This window comes from Biomphalaria glabrata, chromosome 10, assembly GCF_947242115.1.
Source record: "Biomphalaria glabrata chromosome 10, xgBioGlab47.1, whole genome shotgun sequence".
NCBI lineage: Eukaryota > Metazoa > Mollusca > Gastropoda > Planorbidae > Biomphalaria > Biomphalaria glabrata.
Genome location: NC_074720.1, coordinates 11892728 through 11914350, shown reverse-complemented (window position 1 = coordinate 11914350; position 21623 = coordinate 11892728). Strand labels below are relative to the sequence as shown.

The window sequence follows — 21623 nt, the reverse complement described above, 5'->3', positions numbered from 1 at the left end:
TAATGTACGTTTTACATTTTTTGAAAAACCTCAGAGAGTTTCATCCTAGTCCTGAATTTTGAAGATTATTATGAACATGTTTGCATATCATAAGGTCACCTGTGTTAACCAAAAAAAAAAATGATGATATATTTGCCTACTTTTCAAACTATGTAATAAGCGAACACTGTCACCAGAGATGTCTGCGCTCAATCCTTGGCATGCGATGTCAAGACCACACGACAAATAATGTTCTTGCTCATATCGTTAATAACAGCGTAGAGGGTCTGCTTATAGTTCAACGTCTGCGCTAGGCAAGGCAAATATCCCGTATGGGAGGACGACCGTATGCTAAAGGCATTTTTTTTTTTTGGTGAGCTGAAAGGTGGTAACAGAAATGCCCCTCGAAAACACTTTAAAAAAAGCTTAGGCGCCAGCTTGCTTTAACTGATAAGAGAGCGATTGGCAGCAGGCGGGTTCCGGATTTACATTTTCGACCATAAGGAAATCTACTGCCGAGGGCAGGCGTCGACAACGGAAAGAGAACCTAAAACGACCACCGGCAAACAACAGAATATGTAGCTCATAGATAGGTCCAAGTAGCCACTTATTGCACTCCTCTTTAATCTTGGGGTGGGTGGAACGGTGGCCGAGAGGTTAAGCGCTTGGCTTCCGAACCTGGGATCTTGGGTCCGAATCTCGGTGACGATTGGGATTTTGGAAATTCGGAATTCTTTGGGCGCCCCTAGGTCCACCCTACTCTAAAGGGCATATGACTTTAGTTGGGGAAAGTAAAGGCGGTTGGTCGTTGTGCTGGCCACATGACACCCTGCCGTTAACTGTTGGCAATAGAAACAGATAACCTTAACATCATCGAACCCAAAGATCGCATGGTCTGGAAGGGATACTGTACTTCTACTTTTTTAATCTTCGGACTTAAAGACAAGATTTATTATCATAAATGGAAAGTAGTCCTACATTTATTATTAGGTGCTGGCATCTTTATAATCACTTAAAGTGCGTAGTAAAACATTGATACACAGAAAGTTATTAGACTATTGTGAACAAATGTACCGGGGACATGTACATAAATAAATGTTAATTTTTATTGGTCCAATCAAATGGAAATTCGGTTTGACTACAGTTAACCACCTCGGCGTAAATACTGTAACAATAACAATATAGATGCAAATACGAACAACATTCACACACGAAACAAACATACACACTCACAACCAGCTCTTTATTAATTAGACGTCTATGTACTTCTCAATGACGACAGATAACCTTGTAACTCAGACCGAAAGTGGGATAAAGGAGTTTTTAAATACAAGGGAAGTAACAGGTTAGTAGTACATATTTTAGGGGTTTTGTAATGGGTTAGCCCCCTCTTTTACCATTATTAAAACTTGTATTGTAATTTTTACTATCACATGAGGCACATGAAAAGACTGAATCATAATGAGAAAGATACCCTAAGAAAAACTGACTATTTCCTTTCACGTACTTCCCGGGACTTATCTGGCCTCAGTTTATGACGTCATTTTTGTTTCTACTTTGAAGGAACGTCTGTAATTTATAAGATAAGTTGTTGTTACGAAAGAGTTTCAGATACGATTGTAAAATAAGAAATTTTAATTCTATAATATAGAGAACTTAACTTGTAACGGTCATTTCAAAAGTGAAACATGTGTATCCTACGCTTTAAGTAATACACACCTTCATCTTTGGGCCAACTATCAAATTGTAGTATCCACATTCTCTTTTTAATTACGGGGAGATGCGGTATGGTCACGTAGAAACACCAAACCGATACACCTCCTCCCTTTCCTAAATTTCTTTACCTGTCATTGACCTGTTTCAATACATTTTGTTGTGTTTTTAATATTGGAGCGAGAGGTTTGGGAATGATACAGAAACTTAAATAAGTTGCTTAGGCTATAGCCGCTATATAAATCTAATGTAAATTATTACCTAAGTATTAACACAAATTTGGTTATTCTGTACCAAAGTACGTCCGTTGGGGGGGGGGGGGGGGATGTAGATCGCCATTGCCCCTTGCCGCCCACTTTTCAGCTAGTCCGCCACCGGGAGCATGGGTGGAGTGGCTATTGGAAAATTGGGAGATGGGGTGCCTATGGCATGATAGGGATACATCATGCAAATAATATTTTCTGTGAGGCAGCTAGACGTGAAAGTACATCGAGAAATAAAGGGGCCAGAAGGGAATTAAGGCTCTAAGAGTTGGACGCAAGGGCTAAATATTTAATAATCTGCTTTTGACTCGAAATGCATGCGTAGAACGGGCTTTATGTCCAGGTCTGAGTTTTAGATCTAGCCCAACCGAATTCATCTTCAATACAGGCTCTTACGCTAACGGTCAGGGGCAAGTAACTGCCGCTAGTCATCGACTTGTCAACAGAGTTGAAGTGGTGACATTTTTCTGCTCGTTGAGCCGAACGGTTGTAGGTCAATTTTGTGGTGCATTTGTGTTAAAAGAGCTTTGATTTTCATTATTTTGCAATAATGTATTACAGCCGACTAGCATTACTCCGTCGACAGTGTGAATTCAATTGGATTCAATGCATCTAGTCTATGTTTAATAATAATAGTCTAGTCTATCAAATGTAGTCGAGAATAGTTGGTCAATGATTCCTAAGTAAAGTGGACTAAATTTTAAGAGTTACAATCATGTCTGGAGAAACTGATGACAAGGAAGACAACACTAGTGTTCGTGTTGCTATTAGGTAAGTATAGCACAATTAAAGAAAATCCAGAATATAATCTACTAATTCTAGATCTAACTAGTTAAATAATGACAATAATTCTAATTAAAATTGTTACATTATAATGATTATATTTATTTATATTGACACCCGAAACAAACAAAAAATGTGAATTATCTAGATCTAAATTGATTAGCTACAGGCTACATGAAATTTAAAAAAAAAAAAAAAAAGAACTCACCAGCAGAGAATGGCCATAAATGAAATTATGTCTATAGATCTTAATAGATCTAATCTAGATTCTAGATCTAAAGACTCAGTCTAGATCTAGTCAAGATCTTATTTAGCTAGAATAGATCTAAATTAGGCCTAAGTCCCTAAGACAAGAAAAAACAAAAGCACTGTAATATATATTGAGTAGTTCTTGAGCGTGATCTATGTAGGTAGGAAACAATTTGTATGTTAAATACTGTATGACTTTGCTACATGCAAGACTCGTTAAGTAATTCTGTATGTAGTAAAGAATGAATAAAATGCAAATACGAATTTATTTTCTAATACAAACTCTTAATTTTCAAGTATTATCCGTATCCCTACCCAATTGGCCCCGCAAAACCGTTTCACATTGGGCCCCACAATGGCCCTGCTATTTAGTGACGGGTGAATACTGAGTAGATTACTTCCCCCCCCCTCCCCGCTCTTTTTTTTCGCCGCTTACGTTACATGGGGTAACTCTAGTCCGACTTGCAGAAATAAAAGAGTTATCTTTTATTTACTTCTTTATGTCCATACTGTTGAGCCATGAAGAGAATTATATATATAGATGTTTTTTCTTTCTGATATATCGTGCATACAAAATAATAATAATATTAATAATATTTATTATCCATAATGAAATTTGTTTTACAATTTGTGCGTTACACCAAACAAAACATTATTACTAAAACCAAAATATACATTCACAGCAGACTCACTCAATATTTATACAATGTGAAATGTTTATATCAGTAGTTGAATTGTATTTAATGATGTGACTGCCAGAGGAAACACAGAGTTTTTGTCGCTGTTTGTCTTTTCTATCAATGTCTTTTATCTCTTTTTACAATTCTTATATCAACTCAATCTGTCTGTCTGTCTGGTAAAAAGTGTGTACACATTATTTCTCTCACACACATTATCAGATCAAGCTGAAACTTTGCACAATTATTCATTGACATAGATAAGACATGAATCAATAAAAAAAAGTAACCAATTAGACAATTAATTACTGGCAATTGATTATTTTGTTTAATGGCAACAAGGGAAACTAATGCTCCAGTATTCACAGATATGACTAAATTTGTTGGGTTTAGTCCCCTTAAAAATTGTTAATACTATTTCTCCCTCACGCATTCTCCAATCAAGTTGATACTTTAAACAATTTATTTATTGTACTTAATAAAATATAAATTGATAAACAAAAATACTCAATGTCTATTAATAATTGTTAATTAATTATTTTGTTTGATATTGAATAAAGGAAATAACTTGCACATTGTTGGTAGATATAGTTTTAAGGATATAGTTCTTCCCCGTAAAATAAGCTTTTGTTTTTTTAATAAAAGGATTTTTAATATTTTGCTTGTTTAATGGTTGAATCACAAAATCCTGACCCAAAAGGGATTTTTTATTTCTAAAATCTTTTTAGCTTTCTTATGAATGTTTTTCTCAAACAGCTGCCCAAATGGAGTTTGTTTTTTTTGCCAATGACCTTACCAGCAACTTTAAGGATTTTATGAAGTCTAATTTTATCTTAAATGTTCAGATTGCCTTACCATGCAGTGACACTGAAACTTAAAATATTGCAGATGTTAGTATAATTAAACATCGCCAATGCCTTTTCACTAACCTTAGATGAGGACATATTTCTAAGTAATTGTAATCTCTGCTGCCCTTTTTTGCTGATATAACCAGTATTTGATATAAAATTTAATTTCATGGTTTTGTTAGTGCATAAATAGCTTCACAAATTAAAAAAATAACATATAGATTATATTTACTTCTTACCGATGGCTGCTTTTCTAAATTGTTTCTTAGAAATGGTATAGATTTAGAAATCTATGAATTTACATAAAATATTACATGTTTATTTTTAAAACCAAAATTTGCAATAAATCAATGCCTACTTTAATTTGGCCATCATGTGGGAGGTTTGGGCTAGGATGTACAAATCTTAAAATCTGAAGGAATGTAAAAAAAAAACAACAGTTAATTACAGTGATTATTATTAATTTGTAATTCATTGATAATATTTACACAAACATGAGAATGAGGAAAGTAGTTGTAATTTTAATGCCCCCAAGGCAATTAAAGGTGTTTATTACTATGATGATTTTATAACTGATTGCAGGTAAATTGCTTTCTTTACAAACTTTTTCCCCCTTTTTTTTTCTTTAGCTTCTTTTTTTTTTTTTTTTTAAACGTGTGTGAACCTCCTATTTGTTAAACTTGAAAAGTTAAAAATAGTAACCTTAATTAAGGTTGACTCTAGCTACTCAGATGCTATTGTTAGCCACAACACACAGGTTAAAAGAGCTCCCCCAATTTACACTAATCATCCTTTGTTGTAAAGCAAATGGAAAAAAAGTGTATAAAACATCCTGAAGATAATTTAATGGTCTATTTTTGGAAAATAAAGTAGGCTTTTATAGCAATACAAATAATACAGATTTTAAAAATACCTAATTATGACTTAAGGAATGTATCCTTCAAATCATTGGTTGGTTAATGAAATTACTAAACATTAACCTCTTTTTTTTTTAATATATGGTTTGAATATGTGTTGTCCTTTTTTTTCTTTCTCTTCCATTTGTTTACACTGTTTTTGAAACTATATATAATTTAGCTTCTTCAAGGCATTAATTTACTAGAATTTTCTGGGAATAATTGTAGCTCTCCTCAGTAAACCAACACAATGTTTCCATAGTTATTTTATGCAATATTTTTCAACTCGAAGAAAACTATGGTAATAATGCAGCTTTTGTTCAGTATGCATTGTGCTTGAATGTATCATTTGTTCTAAAACTGCAATATATCTGTGCCTTGACACATCCACCTGGCAAGATGACATTCATACTTTTTACCACAATAATAGATGTCTGGGAGGGCTGTGTATGTGGAAAAAAAAGGGGGGGGGGGGGCTGGGGTCTAGAAAATAAAAGGTTGGTGACAATCTGAAGACTCCAGGTGTAGGGGAGCGTGTAAAAACGTGTTCAGCAGTCATGTATAATATTTGCCACTGTATCGAGGGTTCGCTTTCTCCAGACCCAGGTCCTTGTGTTTGCCTCCAGGCTAGCCACGGCCAGTTGTATGGTTTCTCTCACTTTCAAACATCGGGAAGACTCCCACTTCAGCTTGACCCCCCATAGCTTTGTTTGTCTTATGATTCAGTCCAGTCTGCCACTTGATAGGGATTAACTTTGAGTTCTGAACACTTTGAAACAAAACAACAACAAAAATCTTACCTTTAAAACATACACACACACATATTAATAAACTATGATTTATATAAAACTGATGTATCAAACCACAAACCATATATGGTTATACTGAATTAGTCTACTAAAAACAATCATACTAAATGTTTTCTAAGGAATAGTGCGTGTAGATTGAAGCGTATTTTACATTATATATTAAACCATTATTTCATGTCTTCATTGTTTCATTCACTTATGCCACCGAAATGGTTTCTTCCTAGGAATGGCCAATCATATAAGCGCTTACATAACTACACTTATAAGAGCATTGTCTTCCTCCAGTCCTGGAGTTTAAAAGAAAAAAAACAACACTTTATCTCCAATACTTTCAGTCAAAATCTTTGGTTGTTATTTTACCATTTACTCATCATGATTTATCATTTAAACTATTGCTAGTGAACGTTTGATTTAGTTCTACAAGATTTTGTAGATTTTGTATTTTCCCTTCAAATCATTTGCCGTCAAGGTCTCCTCTTCACACCTGTTTTGCTTTCTTTGGATAAACTTCTGATAGGAAACTAACTTTTTTGTTTCTTTTTAAATACATTTGGTTCATTTACAAACTTTTAAAGGGAGGCATTTGTATACAAGCTATTTAAAGTTGTACAGATGTGCTTGATGTATAGTAATAATTGAACTGTAATGTCACATTTAGGTTTGATCACAGTAAACGAAACCTGAATGTACTTACATAGAAATCAACATTAAAATACATTACAGTACTGTGAGAGATTGTGGCTACTTTGGTGGTGTTACTTGTTATGTGTGTATTTATTTAGTTAAGCTTATTTGGTGAGTTGAGCCTGTCTCTCTTCTTGTTATTTTTTTTTATATAAAAATAAACTGATTTGACTTAGCCGTTACAGCTCGTATGTTGGCGACAACGAAGCCAGCAAAATTTGATGGATGTCTCAGTATCATATTAATATTGGCTTGGCAGCGCGGCAAATTTCATTACCGATCATCCGGATGATGATGTCCGGGAAACCTAGCAACATGATTGTTGGTGGATGTGTCAGAGTCTGCGCGTTTATGGTTGTATTTTCATTTTGATTCGATATAAAAATGTGCGTGAATCGCCGATCTACGCACACGCCGAAACATTCCTTTGTGATTGTTTACATTTACTAGAGAATGTACATAGATCTATATTCCGCTCGGAAAAATCGACCTATTTTCTTTTCTCGTTGGGGGGAGGGGGGAGAATTTCTTACCCAATGTAGCTTAGCTGGACTGGGTTTATCGACCACCTCTTTAACATCTGACCGAAAAAAAAAATAGTGACCCATATTCCTGCGCTGTGTTCCATCTCGAACCAGTGTCTCAAGTTATGCACACTCACAGGCTTAGATCTTTTTTGTTTTTATATTAATGTTGAGCAGAGCACTTCGTTCTGAAACAAAAATATTCTCAGTATGTAGTCACGTCAATGATGAGGTGCTGTCCAATGATCTACACTCAGTTTTTATGTCTATTTTGTTGTGTCAGATTTCTCCCAATATTTAGAGCATAAAGGTAGCTTTAGGTCTCACCTTGAGCATTTATGTGAGTGTACAGATCTATTTGATAGTGATACAAGTAGTCTGTTGGACATCTCTGGCGGGCAGGCGTGGTAGTCTTGGGGTAAAGCACTTGGCTGTTCGGATCCTGATTGAGGCTGAAATGTTTTTATTCCAGAGATGAGTGCGTCCACGAGTCCACTTAGATCCAAGGAAAACTAAGCATTAGTAGTGGGAAAGCTGTTGGTCATTGTGTTTGCCAGGACGCATTTCATGTTAATTGTTGGCAACAGCAGCAAGCGAGCCGTACATGACCTGCATACTGGACCTCTAGGTCTTTAAAAAAACAAACTCACTACTTAAGTAACTCAGAACCAAATATATATATATATATATAAATATATTGTCTTGTAGCAACATTAGGTCTTGTGATGGGTATGTCAGTCATTTGAACATTCACAAGATTAATGTCTCAGATTTAATTTGTTCTGCATATTCTGAAATATTTAATATGTATATAATAAGGATAATGTAATTATATAGCGCTGTTAATGTAGTCTCATCTAACATTCACATATAGTCAGGACGCATTTCCCTGCTCTCACTAGTACACCATTTGACCGCCATCTGTTGGACACACATTTTGATAAACAGTGCACACGAGTCCATGTTATGTACATAGGCATGTTTATCAGAGACTTGATATGAAAAAAACAAAACATTGATTCTAATTTAAAAATAAAAGAACACAACGCCTTATTGATTTTCACGTTCATTGATGGAGGTTTAGAGGGGGGATAGGTCATACATAGCTCACACGTCTATATGTATTAGAGGGGAGAAAAGTTAATGCCATTCTTTCTATGACATAAGGCATTGCAGAGTCTTTGCACATCATTTAATTCTTATATCCAAGACAGTGGTTTGTACAGAATGTCGGGATTCTTTTTAGAATGTTAATGTGACGCTTTACCTGGACACTGTACACAATGTCTACTTGCAATAGAATCTTGTCTTGAATTGCTCAGTTAGTACAACATGAGCAGTGAGCTACACATTTCTGAGTCATTACGTGGCTAAAAACACGTGTTCGCAGTGTAGCCATTATTTGACAGTACAAAATGAAAGTATTAGTGCAGCTATATAAACACTGACTAAGTTGCTTTATTTATTTATTTACTAGTAGTGAGCTAATTTATTCTAGACGTGCTTTAAGTTTTGTTTATCGCACGAACTTTTATAGTTCTCTGCTCGATACATTCTTAAACCCAGTTCGTGTAGCCACTAAAAGATCTTTATTTGGACAGTTTATTTCTATGTGTAGTGCATTACCGTTGTAATAGAACTAACATTTCTACTACTTCAACCTGTTCACTCCGAAATCCGAAACGTACTTTTCTTTTGTCCAAATGCGCAACTTGTTTGTTTTGTTTGGACGTGCCTTCAGAGTTGAAGATGAACGCCTTGGGCACGGCTAGGTAGCCATTCATTTCTTGGGATTATACACTTTTTTATTTGTAGGACATAGATCTAGAGAATCATTTTTAAAGATGTGAATTACGTGCAACCACAGAGTTTTTGTCCAGGGCTTTTGGAAGACAGGATTTGAACCTCTTCAACTCTCTCACATATAGTTGGATAATAATGATGACGATTTTTTAAAGCAATGTTACTGGTAATTATATTTTGGTATAACTGAAAATCTTTGCTGTTTAGTTTCATTGAGTTACATATAAATTCACTAGTATCTAGAATGAGCTCACTGGCGCGGAATAGCGCGAGACGATAAGCCGCTAGCCCTAGCCATCCTTCAGTTTGGTAACGTACATCCGTACAGGGTGTTGAGCAAGAACAATAAACAGTGAAATCAGGAGCAGATTGTACAGACGCCTCCAGCGTGCGCCTGATGTTACAGGTAGAACAGGGAAGACAGTTGTAACAGTTTGTTGTTACAGGTCCACAGAGGAAAGGTACATCACAAGTGCAGGATGATAGATCATCGGCCTTCACAATGCGATCCAGCTGCTGGGGATGTATCGGAGAGCCGTACCTGTGCTTTCGGTTTACGGCAACGGCGTCTGTCGTAAATATGTGTAAGAATGGTGTTGGGTGGATGTAACAGTAGTGAACATCGTCTGAAAGCTAGCACTGATCGCCCCCCACCCTCCAATTCTTTTTTTTTTTTGTTCTTTTAGGTGTTGCTTAATGGCCTCCTACCCCGATAGGGTTAATGGCGGATCAATAACACTTTTAAAAACTTAAGGAAAAAAAAAATACCGCGTTCTTCAATAAGCTTTAAAGTGCATAACTAGAAATAAAAATTGCAACAATTTAATTGGATAGAAAACTGTTATTAATAATAAGACTGGGTAATATTTGTGTATGGATATGAAATAAATGGCAATTTAGTTTGATGAAAAGTTTGTTTGTTTTTTGTTTTTTATTTGCTACAGCATTATTCCAACGATTGACATAGATATGCTAAATAAAATATTTAAAAGTAGATGATGCAATATTATACTTTTGAAATACCGGTATAGTAACATACAGAATATTAAAGTACATATATACGGTATATGTACTTGCTATATAATATAGGCTATATATATATATATATAACATCATTCAACCATAAAATAGCCGTCCCCGTCCACTTGCTTTCCATTAATGTCCCAGAATGTCAGTTTTGTGGTCAACTCCATAAGTGACCTTAAAAAACAAAACAGCGACGAAACACAAGTCAATCTCGTAAGCCATCTCCACACCTCGTGTAAACAACAACAAAAGCTACAAGATAATTTATGGCAGAGATCTCTAATCCACTCTAGAGCTACATTTAATCCTTGTTAAGGCACCCTGCTTGACATGCAACGCTATACTCATTCAGTGTTGCTTGTCCCAGTGGTGTATCTGATATTTGCTTACGGTTTCTTCAATGAAATGCTCTCTAATAAGAAGATCTAATAGTAAATTCTTCTTGGAGGCAGTCACCTCTCTTGAAGAGCTCCCCCCTCCCTCCCCCCCCCAACCTATATACTCTCCCAGAACTTAATACTTTAAAGTTCAGTTGGCGAGTGACGCAGCTCTGGGTAAACTTGTATCTGTTTTGAAATCAGAGACATAGAGTCTATCGTGTGCCTAGTATGTAACTAGGTATTAGATAGAGGGCGATCTAAACATACAAGGGAAAGAAAAGAGAACATGTAAGGGGATCGGGGGGGGGGGGGGGGGAGAAACCGAAGAGGGGAGGGAGTTAATTTTGAAAGTATGTGCCCTTTGAAAGGCTGCCAAACTTGAACGACATTTGTATACAGTTGTAGAGTTGAACTAAGTAGTCGCTTCGTTTCATACCTATCTCTCTCTCTTTCTCTCCCTCTTTCTCTCGCTCTCTCGAAACATAAGTTGGTGTCTGCTTGACTATTGTAGTTCTTTTCTTGCTTCACCGGTTTCTGCATAATTCCTTTAGTTTTGTGTGTGCGTGTGTATGACCGAGATATGAAGGAGGAAAAAAAAAGACGTTTGACAGACATTAAGTAGAAAGACATTGTCATCAAGTCAGAGCGTTTCAATTGATAAGTGGTTCTAAAACATGAACTATTTTCTGGTACGAGTAATTCAGATGTCACAGACATTTTGGGGTCGAAAGAAAAACATTCTGACCTTTTCTTTTTTTAAAATACTATTGCAATGTCCATGTCATTCGTTTTCAGCCAAACTATATAAACTTATAAAGGAAATTAAAGATTTTTTTTTCAAAGTATTTTTTTTTTGTTACACGGACATCTTATATATTCTTAGCTTAGCAATTAGGTTTGAATTGAGAATCAGTGAAATATGTTTTTGTGTGTCATAATGTAAAGAGGGTAAAAAAAATGTACCAGCGTTGTTGAGGTTTGTGCATCGAAGTGTCCGAATCCTGCCCGCTGTCAACCCCTGCCATCTTTTAAGAGGTTTCTGCTTCGTCGTAATAATCTTTCCGAAGGAAAAGTTTTTAAAATTAAAAAAAAAAGAATATTAAAAAATATATATAAGTTGTGTACTTTGGAAACCCTAAGGCAACGATATTTATCTGAAAGAGACAAGGTATTCAAGTCTATAGAACAGTTTTAGGTTAGTTTGATGCTTGAATATAAGTAATGATTTGCATCTTTGTGTCTCTACGGCCCAAGAAGGGCTTTGATCTGATTTATCAATTTCTTCCGATAAGACATTTTTTTTTTGTTTCTTCTTGTCAGTCCAGACTTCATGCTGGACACTGGTCACGCACTATTCATTGGACCGGGTGTTATCATTATATGCAGGATTGCAGGAACGATTTATTTTTATCGCGTCAACTACACACATTAGATTGAATGCCTGATCGGATTTGTTCGGTGCTTGGCTAACCGAGCTGAAGAACCTGGGTTCCGTTCCTGGTTAGAGCTGTGAGTCGTTTTTAAGCTCACCCATCTCGCTTGTACCCGACCAATGTTATAGAGAGCTCCTTGAAGACGATAAGCGCCATCTCATTGTCAATGTACAGGATTATGAGCACCGTCTAATTGTCTGTGTTCACCAAGATAATCTCATTTTCTGTTTACAATTAGATTAGCACTATCTCACTTGCTATGGACGCGAAGTTTAGCCCAATGTCTATGTACACACAGATTGTTGTGGAGTCCTATCTTTGCTTTGAAACGTGTAATACACCACTAGTAGATTGGGCCCCGTATGGTTTGTATTAGCTCTGAGAAATCAAATACTTTTTGTTGGGACACATCGTTGGCCTTGAAACCGATCATCTTCACTTCATCTCAATTAAGTTTTTCATTACATGTATATTAGTTTTGTGTGCCCAGGGGGTAGTCGCATAGTAAGGTATCTGGATGTCAAAGAAATGTTGGGGCTATTTGTTTTTTCATCTCTCTCTCTCTCTCTCTTCCTTTCTCTCTCTCTCTTTATCTATCTCTCCCTCTCTCTCTTTGTCAGCCTGTACCAAACAGATTGATAGAAAGCATTCATGGCACATAAGTGTTTGTTTGTTGTTATTAGAGCGCCCCAACTATGTCTCATTCTTTCCCATATCTGTCAAACTTCTCAAGTTGGTGAATGTTAACAATGGCATTCTGACCTTTGCATTTGGCCGCTCTGTCGAAGTGATTGTCAGTGAGTGCGTGCTGAGATTTCACTGGAGCTTGAACTTTGTGTCCGTTTGAAACTGGCGGCAACAAGTTTCTGTGAAATAAGGCATTCACTGAGATTACTTGCCAACATTTTAAACGATACGTGCGATGAGAGCTGAACACAGTTTGAAAACAAAGACTATTCTAGTATAAGCCGCTCTAAACACATTTAATGTCTGCATCTTTCTGAGGGGGGGAGGGGGGGCCTCGGTGGTTGAGTAGTGAAGCGCAGATATGCTTTACATTGTCTGTCCCTACAGATCTTAAAGCCTGCCAATGGGTACTTGTACATTTCTGTTTGGTGTTATTTAAAAATACTATTTTAATATGCTATTGACCTTTAAGTTAATATATGTTCAAAACTATTTGTACAGTAGTTTACAGTATATAAAAAGTATATATTTGTACTTTTGTCATGTTGTTGAGTTGCTTCTATATCATTGAGAGTATGTATGACAATGACATTATGTAAATAGATCCTCCCATAGATCTAATGAAATTCTAATTTATTGCCTCCCGTGCCGCCTTTCTTGTCTTAGTTCGAGGCGCCTGGTATGTCAGTTATAATGACTGTGAAAGAACCTAAGACTAGTATATTGTCAAGCCCTCCCCTGCTGTACCATGTAAGTAGTGCGACGGCGCTCTTACACATAATGAATTAATTATACCATATCTTGGCGGGAACGTATACGTCTTCCTTATCACATCTCAAGACTTTTGAAGGTTTTAGGTTACACAACATGATCATGGGATTGTCTTCTCTTGTCATCTCACTGGGGAGGCTTCTTGCTAGAAATGTATTGGGTGATAATCAGCACAGAACAAACTGTATCAAATTATACGCTGTGGTCAGGAGATGATTGCTTTGCGTCCACCATTTACACAGCTTAGCAAAAGGCTTAACTCTTTATCTCCGTAATTATTTTCCACGTTCTGACAGAACTGCTCATTTTTCTCATTTCTACAATCTACCCTGTTATGATTAAACTTCAATAACAATTTTCTTTGTAATCAGAAAACGTAACTTTTGGTATAGAATTATAGGAGAATGCCTGCTCTCTTTATATAACACAAATACACATTTATAAAAACAAAATTTAATGTAATTTAATGGGGTCAAGTCAACGATGATATAGTTAATTAGGAGAGAAAGAGTTAAAGTATATTTGGAGGCACTTTTAAAATGATCACTAAAAACACCGATACATTTTTGGTATATTCAACAATAGCATTTGAATAACTTATAATTAATTCTTAGTATCATACAAAATGTAAAAACCGTAAGCAAAATCTAAGGCGACAGCTGCACCATGGCGGTCTGCAACACTGTTGTATGCAACGTACTCCATTTTGTTGTTCTTAATTGTAATACCACGATCAAGTTCTTGTCTCAGATTAGATTCACCCCTGTGATGAATGTTTTAAGGGTTTTCAATGATACCTAAATAATGATTAAAGCTATTAGTATTTCTTCTCATCCGATTGTTTTAGAAAAATACAGATTCACATCGAAATATATTTATACAATTCCCTAATTTTTCCAATTAAAACTTGTGTATTCTGGTGTGTTAATTATAAAAAGAAGTTGTATACGAGTCTTTTTATACGTTGTAAACATGATATGTTTGTTGTCGGATCACACCTCCAGCAGCTAGCGTGATTTTGTTGTAGATTAGAAACTGATAGTGGATTGAATCTGCAGACAAACATTAAATTTTGGTTAAAAATAATCTTTTGAAAGTTTGGCTTTTAAATTGATGTGAAATCTCTCTGTCTTCCTTCACTCCGTACGAGAGTTCAGTCTCCAATAGTTGATGATTGTTTAAGAGAGCTCTGATTTGATTGGTTGATGTTTGTTATACCTGTTATCATTGCAACACTGGACAGATGAAGAAAATTTGAACAAGTTTGGCAGCTCTCATCCGGAGATCAAACTTACATGCAGATTTTCTCAGCGGTTATAAGTAAAGCGTGATAATTGAATGTGCGTCTGGAATCTATTGATTGAATTTGTTATGGTCCTAGCTTACTTATCATCCTTGACGAAGAGTACAAAAAGTTTGCTTGCAATATCACCCCCAAGTCAACTTCCACTTAATTAATATAAGTGTATTATAAAAAACATTGTTCAATCCCGATAATATGTACAACGTGTACGAGGAGCTATTGAATTTTCCTCTAATTAGAGTATCTAGAACAACTTGCACAGAACTTTACATTCTTGCCTTTTTTGCCAACATGTTTAATTTGAAGGTCACTCTAATGTAGATTTAGTGTTGATTTAGGTCTATCTAGAAACACGTCTTTATTTTAATGTCCTTACTAGAAATGGAAACAAACTCAACAATGATTCTGAATTCTTTGTCAGCACACATTTCACTCTTGATAATCCTTTTACAAAAAAAGGGGGTGGGAGAATTTCTTTCTGTATTGCCAAGCCTCACAGAAGTAAAGAAATCTCTCATTTACAGAGCTTATATTAACTCCGTCTGTCTGGGTGGAGTTTTTATTTTTTTTTCTCCCATTCTGGGATCAAGTTGAAATTAGGCACAGTTATTCATTGTCGACGACAAAACATGGATCAATCAAAAAGTTTAACAATAAGTAAATCAATAAGTGGAAATTAATTTACTTAGGTGTAGAGAAAAGGGGAGAAGAAACTTGCAATAGTGAGAAATATGGGAGCAAGTAAACGGTGGTCTCCGTTCACTCAGTGTAAGCTTTGTTTTTTTAAAACAAAATGAAATTTCTATGTATTTATTTACTAGCATTACTGTTACACCTTACTTTTGGGTTCATTCTTTAGTCTACTTAGCTATGAAAGGAAGTATCGTGAGATAGGTAGTTTTCCTGAACACAGACTGTGAGCATTGAAAGGATGAAATACTTGTAATATAGAAACTACATTCTTTCAGGGTTTTTTTTTTTAACACACGTGGAACATTCCGTTCTTGGGCATTAATACATATTATTTGATGGAAGTTTCTTTTCAGTTGTCACAATCAGTACTCTATACCATAGTTTTCTAAAATACTGTCACTAACAAAAAAAATTGCCCTTTCAGACCTTACGATCTATAGGGCAGATGATGTAAAGGTTGTCTGTTTCTGTGACTCACGGATAACGAGGGTGTTATGTGGCCAGCACAACGACCAACCGCCTTTACTTTTCCCCAACTAGTGTCAGGTGGGTGGTCTCAGAGGCGCCCAAAAATCCCGAAATTAAAAATTCCAGTCTTCACCAGGATTCGAACTCGGGACCACCGGTTCGTAAGCCATGCGCTTTACTGCTCATCAACCGCAACGCCTCCTACTGTCACTTCATTGTTCTTTTTTTTCCCTTGGATACTATTGAATCTATCAATGTTTTTCACTAACATTTGGAAATGTTTTTTAAAATAAATTACAATATTCTCTTTGGACCTCATCGATTCGTGTCACCCTCGGGCCGCAGATTTGACATCCCTACACTAGACTTTATTAAAGTGCACTGCATTGAAAGTCCTGTCTCTCAGACTAGGGCCGAGCAGAACAGGTAATGAAGATCTGGGTGTAATCTCCCTTGGGATGAAATCCCTGTCCCAGCGCACCAGATTCTAAGATCCAACTGTAAAAATAAAACCAAAAATAGCGATACGAAAACTGTAGAGCATATCTACGTTTGTTATTGTGAATGAACATGTTTGTTTGTACATTAACTTTAGATTGGTTTGCCATGAGACATTGCGCCTACTGAATAGACCAGACTTTGTAAAGATGTACATACCTAAAGTGAAATACAATGTTTAGCTGTAAACACCTGTACTGTGTCGCACTTTTCCTTCATCGAAAGTCATGTTGTTGTTGTTTTATTATTATTCACGCTAATACAGTTTTAGTTTAGAATGAAAGCTGGATTTTGTTTTCTTGTGTTTACTGTAGGGGAAACGTAGTTTGGAGGGTCAGGATAAGTAGGGCATGTAATAGCGAATGGAAAGGGCCGGAAGGCAGGATTGTATTTTAGACTAAACACTTCTTTGTGCTGAATAGGCTTTTTGGTCTTTCCTCCATTAAATGTGTACCCTTCATGGTTTATATTTATTTTATCACACTAAAGGCTTTTCATCTTTTCTTATATGATGTTCTTAATAGTTCTGTCTGACATATCAATGAATTTTTTTTATTTTCTTTTGTGGTCTGTTGCGTTCCATGACATACTTTTAACTTTTAGAGTACTCTCATCGATTTTAGATCTTCTTGAGCCTTCTATCTATTTCAATTTGTAATTACGTGTTTTAAAAAAGGTGTAATTCTACTTGTTGAGTTGCTTGTGTAGCCTGAGCAGATGTATGTTGTACTCTCTACAAACATGGTCTTAGATGACATGTTGCTTGATCCAGTCATGTCCATGGAGCTCAGAGCGAGATTATCAATGATAACATTCACTTTTATTTCATTTTGTTTTCAAATGATCAATTTTCTGATGCAGCATTTGTTCTTGTCCTGTTACTTTGATCACTGTCTGGTACATTTAGAATCAAAATTCTATGCAGACGAATACGTTTCCGAAATGACTGTAAATATGGCATCTAGAAGTCAAAATAAACTGTTTTCAAATAAAAGAGCTAGAAATTGAAAATTTTTAGTAGGGCAATAAGAAGAGTAAAGATCGCTGTGGCTGAGTGGTAAAGACTGGGATTTTAATTTCGGGATCTTTGGGCGCTAGTACATTTGTCGGGGAAAAGTAAAGGCGGTTGGTCGTTGTACTGGTCACATAACACCCTCGTTAATCGTGGGCCACAGAAACAGATGACCTTTATATCATCTGCCCTATAGATCGCAAAGTCTGAAAGGGGAACTTACTTTTTTAAATTAAAAAGCCAAGCGCATAACTACTCAGCCACCGAGCCCCCGAGTATGACAAATAACGGACTTTAATAATGAACTAATACGATTTGACCTTTTTAGTGCAAAATTGTACTTATTGCATGCATGTGATATATATTAATATCATCTTATCTTATATTAATATCTAGAAACCCATCTAAAATCGACAATATTTTTAAACTGGTTAAAATATTTTGTAAAAGGAGGGAATAAGAGGATAATTTGTAGCTTGTTATTAGTATATCTCATTAAAACTGAAACATTACACTATAACAACAGTGTCCATTTTCATTTTCTTATTCTTTTGACGTAAAACTTAACCGATTTTATTAATGGAACATTCTGAAACTATATGCAAACCTTTTTGCAAGTATTTCTACAATAAATCGCAGTATTGCTTTCTTCAATATTAATGTATCTGTGTGTATTGAATGTTGATGTATGTATATATTTACAGTGTATGTATGTAGATTGCATGTTTATAACTGAGTATATTTGCATGTTTGTTTATGTATGGTGATCTTAGTATGTCAGTATGTGTATGTTTGTGTATGCACATGTTTTTATGTATTTAGATGTGCATACACATGTTAAGTATGTGTTGTTTTTCCCCGTACGACTGAGATCGTCTTCATTGGAAATGAATTGAATGGCGTCCGAAGTGAATTGATCTGAGTTTTCTTTCACTGGAAGGAAAGTCACGTGTCAATGAGACAAGATCTTGAATATCTTTTTTGGGGATCATTAGACGAATTGCTTTCTCGATCATTATTTTAAAGAGTTTTTTTTTTTTTTTTTTGGGGGGGGGGGGGGGGGCTAGCTTCATTCTCTTATTTCCAGAAAGTCTTATGCTAAACTCTGTATGCTCAGTTTTAGCTGTCGTAGATGGTTTATATTCTTACTTGCAGTACACACCGGCTACGCCCGTTGATTTGTTTCCAGGCTTTATATTGTTTAATATGGCTTTTTTTTTTTTATTGTAATAAATGGACCACATTGTAACCATTAACCGAACATACTTTTTAGCCCGTGAAGTAGTGTAAATGTTACAAAGAAATTTCACGGCCTGCTCTCTTTTTTCTTCTCTCTCTCTCTCTCTCTCTCTCTCTCTCTCTCTCTCTCTCTGGAACCCTCATTTTGTTTTGTTTTGTTTTTTTAGCCTGCGCATCGTAGTTTCTCCGACATAGACTTTTGACTTGATTTGGAAAGACCCGCTCCATAATGCGCCCCCTGACACATTCAAGCACTCCTATTTTGGGCCCGTTAAATCTACTATCACTTTGACTTATCCGCTCCCCCCCCCCCAGCCCCCCTCGCATACAATAAAAAGTTAGTCCTGTGTACACTCTATGAAATAGAAATTAGGGCTAGAATGTCGGATTGAGGAGGCCTAAGCCATGAGTTCAAATTTAGGTCGTTCCTTTTTTTTTTCAGATGACGGTAAAATTCACCCAGATATCCCTTTCTTTCACACACACACACCCCTCCATGTTCCCAACTGGTCCATATAAGTGCTAGGATCATAGCGTATTGAGAAAGTAAAAGCATGAAATAGTGCTGAACAAAAATAATTGGTAAAAATATTTCTAATCACACAGATGTATTATTGTTGGTCTTGATCTATTACAAATTGAATGACATGACTGATTCAAACTAATGGTTACAATAACACTTTGTATAGGCTTTGTTGTTCATGTTGTTGTTTTAACGTGTGTGTTTTGGTTTTTTAAGGTTTTTCTTGTTAATGTTTTAGTTTTGTCTAATAGCAAGTGCATATTCAAATAAATAGACTTAAGGGGAAAGTTACTAATTGCTTAAATAATACAGAATATGTGTCATATTTTTTTATACATAGAATGCGGCCTTTATAGAGCTTGCGGTTTTTCGCGAATTTCGGTCGTCAGGTTGCGAATCTGTCATAACCATTTCTTAGCTCATAGGCACCTGTGTACGAAATTTTATGCGAATCCATACAACAGTTTAAGATAACTCTTGATCTATGAGTGGTATTTTTGCTTATTTTTAGTAGATTTTGCTCCATGTGACGGTAGATTTCTAAATGTTGTTTATGTAAGTTAGTGTTTTCTTATTGTGACGGATCGATGCATCAGAAACTTTTATCTTTTTTTATGTGCTTGTAATGCATTAAATTATTATTATAATATTTACGTTTGTTACCACATTAATTTTACTGCTACATTAATTTGCTACAACATTATTATTTTTTTTTTATTTCAGAATTCGTCCTCAAAATGGCCGAGAGAAAATCGATATGTGTCAAACGGTGACCTCGGTCACCGAGCACCAGGTACTTTTAGGCAAGGACAAGGCCTTCACATTCGACTATGTGTACGACACGCCCACACAACAAGAGAGCATTTACAACACGTGTGTCAGAGGTCTGATTGAAGGGTGAGTACACTGCTAGGTCACTCATGTAGGCAATACTCACCAGAGGCTTGTGAACACTGGAAACTTATTCAAGTCCTAATAAAGGTTAATTTGCACCCTGCTCTAAATCCAGTGACATTTGACACAGATTTTCATCACAAAACTAATACCCGTAACCCCACATACCCCACATACACAGCGGTAAACCCGAATATGTGAAGTACTGTCCAACAGAAGCCATTTCTTGTCACGAATTTAAACGTATTGTTCTAAATCCTGAATGCCATTTGCCAGTGTTATGAAATTTTCATCCAACCTAATGAATTTGTGATTATGTTAACTTGGAGAAACTAGCCTTGGCATTACCACACAATTTTGCCTTTCAATGGTACTTCCCCACAGCGTATGTCTATTAACCATTTACTAGTATAACACACAATAAACTCGGAATAGGCTATTTTCTTATAACGGCCAATGTCTATTTGCTATTCTAAGCGGCCCATTCAGCAATTTAGTGCAGTCTACTGTGCATTCGCCCAAATGACAATTCCTACCTGATATTAGTAGATACGTATAATCTCATCAAGTGCACACCCTTTTCAGCGGCCCCCAGTTTTGTGTGGTCTGTCTGTCCGTCCGTCCCGTTTAGATCTCGTAAACCAGAAAAGATATTGAAAATCCGACATCATGATATTTTAGACCATTCAAAGTTCTGATGCAACGGCTACTTTTTTTTTCTTTGATGAAAGCGAAAAATTTAATTTTTAAAATTAGTTATGCAAGCAGTTTTTTAAAGAGAAAAGGCTAATTAGTATGCATTATAAGTTAGACCTAATTAGAAACGAATAGTAATCTTGTAAACTTCATTTTTGTGAACTTTTTCTTTATTGCGAATTTTTTTTTTTTTTTTTTTTTTGAGCATTCGAATAAGAGATTGGACCTTTTCAAAACAATTACATCAATTATAAGACTTCAGTTAGGCCAGGAGAGTCGCGGTAGCTGAGCGGTAAAGCGCTTGGCTTCTGAACCGGGGTCCCCGGGTTCCAATCCTGGTGAAGACTGGGATTTTCAACTTCGGAATCCTTAGGCGCATCTGAGTCCACCCAGCTCCAATGGGTACCTGATATTAGTTGGGGAAAAGTAAAGGCGGTTGGTCGTTGTGCTACATGACACCCTCGTTAACCGTAGGCCACAAAAACAGATGAACTTTACTTCTTCTGCCCTATAGACCACAAGGTCTGAAAGGGGAACTAGTTAGGCCAGGTTCACATCTAACTTTGCATTCGCTTGCACCTATCCTTTGATCTGCTGTACCGTTGGGGCACTACACAAGATCTCTCTACCTTCTTTCTCCATTCTTATCTCTCATTTGTCTATGATATAATTTCATTTGGATGTTCTTTCTGAAAATTTTGAGTTTGTGTTTCCACACAAACTGTCTTTGTAATCTTGTTTACAAATGTATTGCTAAGTTACGTAAGTTCTT

At 36.0% G+C, this 21623-nt stretch overlaps 1 protein-coding gene across 5 annotated transcripts in view; it reads left to right on the top strand.

The window, feature by feature from the left end:
- Nucleotides 1–2127: 2127 nt before the first annotated feature.
- Nucleotides 2128–21623, top strand: part of LOC106071748 (kinesin-like protein KIF21A) — a 79864-nt gene continuing 60368 nt past the window's right edge. For 2 of the 5 annotated variants that reach the window (XM_056043689.1, XM_056043688.1), the window contains exons 1-2: nucleotides 2130–2726; nucleotides 19985–20158. In XM_056043689.1, the coding sequence (XP_055899664.1) occupies nucleotides 2671–2726; nucleotides 19985–20158 (230 nt within the window). In that variant the 5' untranslated portion in view covers nucleotides 2130–2670. Of the gene's footprint in view, nucleotides 2727–9240; nucleotides 9395–19984; nucleotides 20159–21623 lie in introns of those variants that run through there. The other 3 variants (XM_056043687.1, XM_056043685.1, XM_056043690.1) reach the window with 3 other exon arrangements.